A 9,099-nucleotide genomic window follows, 5' to 3' on the forward strand; every position below is an offset into this window, starting at 1 on the left:
CCCGACGTCTGCAAAGATGTGGACTTGGACGTCCTCGTGGAAGCCTTGAAGCCCGTGGGCACCTTTAAGAAAATCGGCAAGGTGTTCCGCAGGGAGGAGGACTCCACGGTGGGGGTGCTGCGCATCGGGGAGGACGTCGACTCTTTGCTCATCCCCCGGGAGGTCAGGCTGGCGGGGGGCGTCTGGAGGGTCATCTCCAAGCCCGCCACCAAGGAGGCGGAATTTCGGGAGCGGCTGACCCAGTTTCTGGAGGAAGAAGGCCGCAACCTGGAGGACGTGGCCCGCATCATCGAGAAGAGCACCCCGCACCCGCCCCAGCCCCCCAAAAAGCCCAAGGAGCCCCGAGTGAGGAGGAGAGTCCAGCAGATGGTGACCCCTCCTCCCCGGCTTGTCGTGGGCACCTATGACAGCAGCAATGCCAGCGACAGCGAGTTCAGCGACTTCGAGACCTCCAGACAGAAGGGTACCAAGGGCCGCGAAGGCTCCGGGCACGGCAGGAAGGTGCGCAAAATGCCCGTCAGTTACCTGGGCAGCAAGTTCCTGGGGAGCGACGTGGAGAGCGAGGACGACGAGGAGCTGGTGGAGGCCTTCCTGCGGCGCGGGGAAAAGCAGCCCAGCGCGCCCGCCACCCGCCGCCGCGTGCACCTGCCCGTGCCCATGTTTGAGGAAAACTCGGGGCCCCAGCCGTCCAAGGCGGACAGGTGGCGAGAATATGTCAGCCAGGTGTCCTGGGGGAAGCTGAAGTGCAGGGTGAAGGGTTGGGCGCCGAGGACCAGCCCGGGAGTGGGCGAGGCCCAGCAGGCCTTGACCGGGGTGGAGAGGGATGGGGTGCCAGGCGGCGCTGGCCCCGAGAACGTGGGAGATGGGCTGGAGCCTGAGACCCCGCCAAGACGATGGAAGCCTAAGATCAACTGGGCTTTGTTCAGGCGGTGCCGGAGGCAGGAAGCAGCATCCACAGCTCAGGGGACAGAGGCTGCAGACAATCAGGGGGCAGAGGCCATAGCTGTCCAGGGGGCAGAGGCTGCATCTGATGGGGCGGAGGCTGCAGCTGACCAGAGAGTAGAAGCTGCCCATAATCAGAGGGCAGAGGCCCCAGCCGTCCAGGAAGCTGAAGCCTTAGCTGCCCGGAGGGCTGCAGGAGCAACCCCAGGAGCTAGGGCCCGGAAACAGGTCAAGACAGTGAGGTTCCAGACCCCTGGGCGCTTTTCATGGTTCTGCAAGCGCCGGAGAGCCTTCTGGCACACTCCACAGCTGCCAGCCCTGCCCAGGAGAGTCCCCAGAGCAGGCGAGGCCAGGAGCCTCAGGGTGCTGAGGGCTGAGGCCAGAGCAGAAGCAGAGCCCAGAGAGCAGGAGGACCCACTGTGAGACGAGGGCAGGGAGGCCGCAGGGCACCCCCACCTGCCGCCGCGCTTGCACGGAGGTGATCTTCCTGCCTCCGTACTTGAACATGGAGGTAGAGCGAGGGGCCGGGCAGCACCCCTCACCTCTGCACCTATCACCCCTCTTTCTTTTCATGCTAAAATTTTATCTCTCATGCATTGATTTTAAAGATACAGACTCTTTGTAGTAACCCAAGGAGTGTGAAGGAAGAAACCCGTACAAAGCAGAGGCATTGACTTCGTCAAAGGCAACTCCAGGTGCTTGAAAGAGAGAATGAGGCCGGGGAGGAATCCGCGCCCCCCCACCGCCCCGCTTTCTCGTGTCACCTTTGCCTGCACATTTCACACTGACTGCCTCCTCGAACTTGCAAAGAGGGCACACGCCAACATGCAAATAAAAATGTTTACAAACTTACTTCTCAGCTTTGGGCTTGGCTGCTGAAGAATGCTCCGGGGTGTCACATCCTGCGTCCCCTCCACTCCCACCCTCCGTGATGCCAACCGGTGTTTACGTCACTTTGCTTGCCAACCCCACACCCCTGGGTTCTGCAGTCTCTGAGGGTCCCGGGCCTGCAGTTTATACACTTCACACACTTTACAAGGGACGGAAGAATGATCTAGAAAATGCGTTCGAATGCAGATTTCAGGGTCATTGGCTTCAGAGCTGGGGGTTTGCTCGCACTGGCTGGGCTGCCCAGGAATCTATTTGGTCAAGTCCCAGGAACGTCTCCTGGGGCATCGTGGCCACTGGACGAGGTGACAAATCATTGCAATAGGAACAGGCCAAAATGGGGTGGGGGGGGGATGCGATGTGGAGTGTGCTGTGACTGATGCTCACAGTCGTGGAGAGATTGGGTTGCTAAGGCCCCCCCGGGGCTGGGGGACATTTCTCTGTATTGTTCGTGTCTCCCTCCCCCCATGCCCACAGGTGAAAACCACAGCAAACGACCACCCCCCAGCCTCGCAGAAGGAGGAGAAAAGGGAATTAATTCACAGAGGAGGGGTACTGAAAGCCAGCTCTGTCCTGGCTGTGGCTGCAGCCTGGCCTGAACTTCTCAGCTTTTTTTCCCTTGCAACTGAAGAATGATACGCTCTCTCCCGCTAAGTCCCTTTGAACTAGGTGTAGCCCGGCAAGAGCCTCTAGTGGGCTTTGCAAGAAACCAGGTGTGAGACCCACCTGGAAGGATGGACTTTGGGGAGAGGTAGTAACCAGGTGGGCGGAGCCATCTCTGGAGTGGCAGGTGAGCACTCTGGATGCCAGGTTGGTGGTGGCAGTGGGGGCTGTCGGCTGCTGCCCATCTGGAACAACATTGGCCTCCTGGCTAGGGGGCATGGCCTGTTTGGGTTGCTGGAAGGTAAAATGAGGGGACCAGGGATGATGAGAGACCCAGAAACACTCGTAGAGACTGAGCGAATCCATCCTCCTGCTGATCCTCAGTTTGTTCCTCTTGTCCCCAGCGTCCCAGACATGAGCATCCGGTGAGACACCAGAGCTGGAGGTCCCTTGGGTAACCTGAGACAGTACCAGGTGAATTATTTTTTAATCCAAAGGGGTTTTGAATGGTGCCAGCAGAGCCCAGTCCTTAAATACAGCCCATTTGTGCTTCTGGGGTGGTGGAGTCAAACAGGCTGGGATTTTCAGGGAGGACTCCAGAAAACCGGAGTTTTGCCTCTAAACCAGCCTTTATCTGGACTGGTCCGGCCGCCCCTAACTGTCATTAAAGAGAAAATGGAACACAGAGAGATGCCACCCCGCAACAGGAGAGGACTTTCTGGGCCCCACTTCCCAAGCCCCATGGCTGTGTGACAGGGAGAGAGGAAGCCCTCAGGGGGACGGGGTGAGGAAGGATTTGGAGTCAGGTTGCCCGGCTCGCCACCGGCATCTCTGCTTACAAGCTGTGTGACCTTGGGCTGGTTACTTAACCTCTCTGTACCTCTGCACCTCCACTTACTCATCTGAAAAGAAGGGTCATCATAGAGCTTTCCTCCCAGGATTGCTGAGAGGGTCGAAGACCCGATGCATCCGAGCTCACATCAGCCCAACGGACATCATCTCTCATTCCTGGTATAGCTCAGGGTGGCCGCTTCTTTACATAAGACGCTAGAGGGCAGTTCCCACCCCCCGCCGCCACGTGGAACGACGTGGAAGCTTTCAAAGACCCCACACCCAGAGGTGTTCTTGGAACTGGCCCAGGGTCTGGCGGCGGGCACCCAGAGCCCTAAAACTTCCGGGGTGGTTCCAATGTGTACCCGCTACTCTAGGCCTCCCGGAGATAATCAGACCTCGGAGCAGGGGTTCTCAGAATCACTTGGAGGGCGTTTTAAAACACAGAAGGCTAGATCCCAACCCCAAGTGATTCTGTAGGTGTGGAGTGGGGCCAAGAATATACGTTTCTATCAAGTTCCCAGGTGAGGCTGATCCCAGGACCTCGCTTGAAGGACCGCCGCCCTCCAGGAATGTCCCCTTTCGGCAGCCTGGTGTTCAAAGGCCGTGTGGAGCTTTGGCGCTGGATCGGGGCTCGGAACACCTTTAACTAGCGGTCCTGGAGCGACCCCTGGTGGGCATCGCGGGCGCCGCAGCTCGTGTGGTCTTTCTCCCCACTCCCGAGTGGTGGGTAGTGGGAAGGGCGTCGTCTAGTGTCCCCGGAATTCCCAATCTTCTCTGTCAGTAGTTTTAAGACCCAACCATACTCTCCAGATTCTCGGGACTTGAGCTGGCTGAAGGGGCGAAACAGGGACAGCCAGGGGCTGGGGTCCGAGATTGGGTAGGGGATGGGGTTGGGAGCGGGGCACCGCGGCACCAAGCTCTGAGCCGCTTATGCGACTATGTGGTTATGCCAGGGAGCCCCGGCGTAGGACATGCCCGAGACTGACTCCCTTCCACACCTCTCTGTGCCTCAGTTTCCTCATCTGGGAAATGGAAGTGAAAGGCAACGCAAACCTATTCCCCCAAACTTGGTCTATCCACAGAAGCAAATACACACACTCACTCCAAATCTGTTCATTCTGCAGACCCGCACGCAGGAAAACGCAGCACCGAGGCCGGGCACGGAGGGGTCGTGATGACGCCGGAATAACCCCTCACTATGCCGGCCCCAGCTCGAGGCTTTTGCACCGGCCGTTCCCGCCTCCTGGATGCGCTTCCCTGAGGTATCCGCCTGCCTCACCCCTCGCCTCCTTCGGGTCTTCGCGCCAATGTCGCCTTCTCAGTGAGGGCTCCCCGCACAACCTAACAGGTGACGACTGTCGAACCGTCTCCTGCTCGCGTCCTCGGGCCCCGCCCACACGATGGCTCTCCCCGCAGACGACACTGTCTAATGCGGGACCCCGTGCGTCTCTAGGAGACTTCTTATCTGTCCCCGGTGGGTGACGCTCCCGAGGGCCTGCGTCTGTCCGTCCTGCTCCCCGCCGCGGCCTGGGTTCACGTCCTTTAAGGTTCGCGCGGGGCCCTCGGCCTCCTCCCGGGCGCTGCCTTCTCCCTCCACCGGGTCCTCGGGGCTCGGCACCTCCGGGCTCCCGCGGGGACGACCCCGCTGCCGAGGGCCCTGCGTGGGCCCCGCGCGCCGCGCTTTCCCGCGCGATCCCGGGGCGTTTACGCGGCTGCGTCTTGGACCCGAGACGCTGCCGCGCGCGCCGCTCGGCTCCCTCCCGCCAGGGCGCAGCGTCCCAGCACCTTCCTCGCAGGGCGCATCCGGGTTCGGTTCTCCAAGCCCGTCGGTCGGTCAGTCCTTGGACAACTGGAAACTGCGCGGCCCCGTGTGCGGGCACTGGCCTGGCGCTGGGGACGCGGCGGGCGACAGGACGCAGCACGCTCTCGTCTCCGGAGCGTCCCCGCCCAACTCCCCTCGCTCGCCCGCCCACCCCCATCCCTGGCTGGGACCCTCGGCCTCAGCCACGTCCCGATTCCTCTGCCAGCCGCGCTGCTGCTGGTGGCCCATGGGCGCTGGTGGCAGCTGGAAGCGGAAGAAGGGGGACACTGTCTGGAGGCTGCCGGGGCTGCGGTGGCAGCAGCAGTGACGTGAGCCAGGGCTCCCGGGTCCCTCTCCAGGCCGCTCCGCTCTGCGCGCGGAGCCTCGGCCGCCCCGGGACCCGGGCTCTGGGCAGCCGCATCCCCGCGGCGGGAGCGGCTCGCTGAGTTCCTAACCTCTGGGCAACGTGACTTCCCCTTTTGCACGTTGCCTGCAAAACTCATGTCACCAATTCCCTCTAGCGAGCCCCCTGACGAAAACAGTCAGTGAGCTATTTAGAAACAAAGAGACTCTGAAAAAGAAGGCGGGCATGGGCGGGAAGAAAGACTTTTAACGGGGCGGTCAGGGTGACCTTGCCTGGGCATGTGACCCTTGAAGAAAGACCCGCATGGAGCGAAGGACAGATCCGTGCAGAGATCCCGGGAAGGGCACTCCGGGCAGTGGGAACAGTAAGTGCAAAGGCCCCGAGGCAGGAACATGTTCCACGTGTTCCCTGAACAGCAAGGGGGTGGCTGAAGTCAGAGAGAGTGGGCCATGCGGCAGAGAACTAAAATGGGGACAGAGTGAGCAGACCAGTGCTGTCCCAGAGAACATTCTGCGATGGTGGAAATGTCCTCTGCTTGCACTGACCACGTGGGGCCTTTGAGCACCTGTAAGGTGGCTGGCATGGCTGAGGAAATGGATGTCCACGTTTATTTAATTTTAAATTAAATAGTTCCAATTGGCCAGTGGTATTGGACCCAGAAGTTCTCATCGTTATAAGGACTCTGGCTTTGACCTTTAGAGACATAGGGAGGCATTAGAGGGTTTGGGGGAAGGGAGTGGTTGGCTGGGACTTGACTTAGTGGTCAAGTCAAGTCGAGGCAGCCCAGAGTCGAGCAGAAGGGAAACAGACTCCATCTCTTGGTGGGAGAATTCCCAGGCGCACGCAGGGAGGGGAAGGATGGACATCGGCCATTTTGGAGACAGTCTCCCACGTGCGCCCTCTGGCGGCGGCGGCAGAGAGGCGACAGGGAGTCTGTCCTGCCGCAGAGAGGATGCAACCAGCTCCGCCCTGCGGACCCCACGTGGCCCAGCCCCCCATTTCAGCCCGTGGCTCTGGGGTTTTGGTTTAAGACTCGGGAGCATTTTCACGGCAGCTGCCCTAGAAAATCAGAATTTTTGACTCCAAATTAGTGTTTATCTGGACCGGCCCAGCAGCAACTCCTCACCTAAGAGAATGACAGAACGCAGACGTGGAGAGGGAGAGCCTGCTCGGGCGTCTGGGAGGGAGATAGATGGAGACGTTTTCAGTCCTCCATCCTTACGCGGGGAGCAGGGACAGATGCGGAAACGGAGCAGTGGGGGTACAAATATTTCGAGTGGGGCTGCCTGGGCTCACTTCCACCCTCCGACCATCCTCCTTCTGACCTTGGCCTGGTTATTTGCACCTCGTTGTCTCCATTTATGCACTTGAAAATGGGGATCATGTTCTCTTAGCGTCGTCAGGAAGTTGGGAGAGGCTGTGACGTCTAGCGCTTAGAGCACAGCCAGATGCCCAGTCAACCCCCGCCCCTACCGGCAGCACTCAGCAAGTCCTACTGAGGTTATTAATCATTTCCAGGCCCTCCTCTCCCTCACCGTGACCGAGATGGTGTGTGTGTGGCGTGGGGGGGAGGCGGGGGGGGCGGGGGAGTTTCCTGGTGTCCTGCAAGCACCAGGACAGTGCACAGATTGCGGCCCAGGGACTCAGGTCCCTCCTAATCTGCCCCTGAAACGCCCCTACACCTTGTTTCCCCCTTGCCCCAGGGTTTTGGGAAAGGATAGGGCGAGGGCAGTCACACGGATGTGGTTTAAGACAAGCCACAGCACCTGAGTTCATATTAGTGCCATGTGACCCTGGGCAAGTCATTACCCTCTCTCTCTTCTTTTAAATTTGTAAAATGTGAACCATAATAGCGCTAGACGTCACAGCCTCTCCCAACTTCCTGACGACCTAAACTTGCCTTAAACCAATGTGAATATAATAGCTTAAAACATGGAAGCAACCCAAATGTCCATCCACTGAGCACTGCATACAGTGCTTGGAGTATAGTAAGAGCTATAGAAAAAATGGTTATAACTTTTATAATTACTGTTGAGTCCCAGCTCTCTGCTTCAGAGTTTAATCAATCTGGGCACGTTTTGCTGCCAGGCCCCACCTGAGCCCTGAGGAAGCGCCCTCCTCCGCGGGTCTCTAACCAGCGGTCCTGGAGCGCCCCCTGGTGGGCACGGAGGGCGCTGCGACTTGCGCGGGCTAATGCCACCACCCTAGTCTTGCCTGCTGGGGGTGGACCGGAGGAGGTCGCTTTCTGTCCGGGAAACCCTGTTGTAAGACCTGTTCACACACGAAGGAATGTAGGAGAGCCCTCTCCTTGCCTGAGCAGGCCAGAGGCCCGTACAGGGTCAGCCTCAGGGTGAGGCGTGTGTGTTGGGGGAGGGGAGGTCCTGGCACGGGGGCGACGGGGCGGGCACCGAGGCCTTAATCTCGGGCATCCGGTCTCCTCCGTCCGCGGGACCAGCGGGCAGTGATGAGAGGGATCTTGAAGTCGGACAGACCCGGTTCGAGTTCTTCCCTACCTCTCTGGGTCTCAGTTTCCTCATCCTGGAAATGGGGGTGAAAACCTGCCTTCGTCCTGTTCCTCAGAGTCAGCACCCCTGAAAGGCGCTAGGCCTGGCTTCCACCGATTGGTGAGAACGTGAAAAAAGGGTGAGGGGAGCTAAGTCAGAAAGTAGGGTTTAGAGTAACCTGGATGGATTTCGTTTGCAAGAATAGTTTTCATCTGACATCATCTCCCACCCACGCCTGGCTTGGTGGTTTTCTTTTTTCACATGGGTTTTATTTTTGTTTGTTTTTATTTGTTTTAGGCCACACAAAAAGTTAGTGACCTTGCATTTGAGAGTCCCCAATATACAGGGATTATATGGAGAGTGACATCCAAACTTTGGGATTTTGCTCTGGATGTGCAAACTCCCGGTGGCTGTGAAGACTCCTCTCAGAGACACGGGGACATGTGGTAGTTTCAAGGTGTAGAGTACGCTCACGTCAGCCTGTGTTACAATTGTACTAATGCACACTAACTCATAGACATCCAGACACACCCAGTCACACACCCACCCACTCAGGGACAGGCACTCCTATATCTTTGCACACACACACACACACCTGCTGAAATCCTCACATGTCCACACACCCCATCACTCACACACACGCACACACACACGCACACACACACCCCTACCCATTCTTCATTCCCAGTTTGGTGCCAAATGGTCTTTTCTCCCCCCGCCCCAGCAGACCTGGGCCTATCTTAAGAGACGAGACTTGCTGTGGGCGTTGGGTGACCTGCACCCTCTGGGCTGAGGGTCTGCAGATGCGAACTCCAGGTGGGAACGTATATCTGGCTACCTGGGCCAGGTCCTGGGCAGGAGTCGGGTGTGGAATCAGACTGGAGACCACCTCATCCTCTCTTAGATTGGGAGTGGGCTGGGATTGTCCCTCTCTGGGGAGCCCTGAGCTTCACCCTGATACCGTCCCCACCTGCAGGTCCCACTACTGTCCAGGTGCCTCCTTACTCAGCCCCAGCCTTCTTCCTGTTCTCTCCTCCCCAGCCCCGCCCCTTCTGATCAACTGTCAACTAATGAAAACCCACTTCTCTGCTCAGAACCTGCCGCGGCTCCCCAGTGACCTCAGGACAAAGCCCAGCTCCTCACCATGGCCCAGGAGGTCAGGA

At 58.8% G+C, this 9,099-nt stretch overlaps 1 protein-coding gene and 1 long non-coding RNA gene across 2 annotated transcripts; one reads left to right on the forward strand and one right to left on the reverse strand.

Annotated features, from left to right (window-relative positions):
- CCDC8 (coiled-coil domain containing 8) lies at positions 1–1,794 on the forward strand (the record flags this gene model as incomplete). Its single annotated transcript, XM_023535233.1, has 2 exons — positions 1–1,409; positions 1,441–1,794. A coding segment is annotated over one exon (1,365 nt), but the record flags the coding sequence as incomplete, so codon positions are not given.
- A 4,224-nt stretch (positions 1,795–6,018) lies between these two features.
- On the reverse strand, positions 6,019–6,872 carry LOC111744625. Its single transcript, XR_002782242.1, has 2 exons — positions 6,758–6,872; positions 6,019–6,491 (listed from the first exon to the last, which is right to left on the reverse strand). It is a non-coding gene; the product is annotated as an uncharacterized LOC111744625 (long non-coding RNA).
- Positions 6,873–9,099: the final 2,227 nt, after the last annotated feature.

Source organism: Pteropus vampyrus, unplaced genomic scaffold (assembly GCF_000151845.1).
Source record: "Pteropus vampyrus isolate Shadow unplaced genomic scaffold, Pvam_2.0 Scaffold138, whole genome shotgun sequence".
In the NCBI taxonomy this organism is placed as follows: Eukaryota; Metazoa; Chordata; class Mammalia; order Chiroptera; family Pteropodidae; genus Pteropus; species Pteropus vampyrus.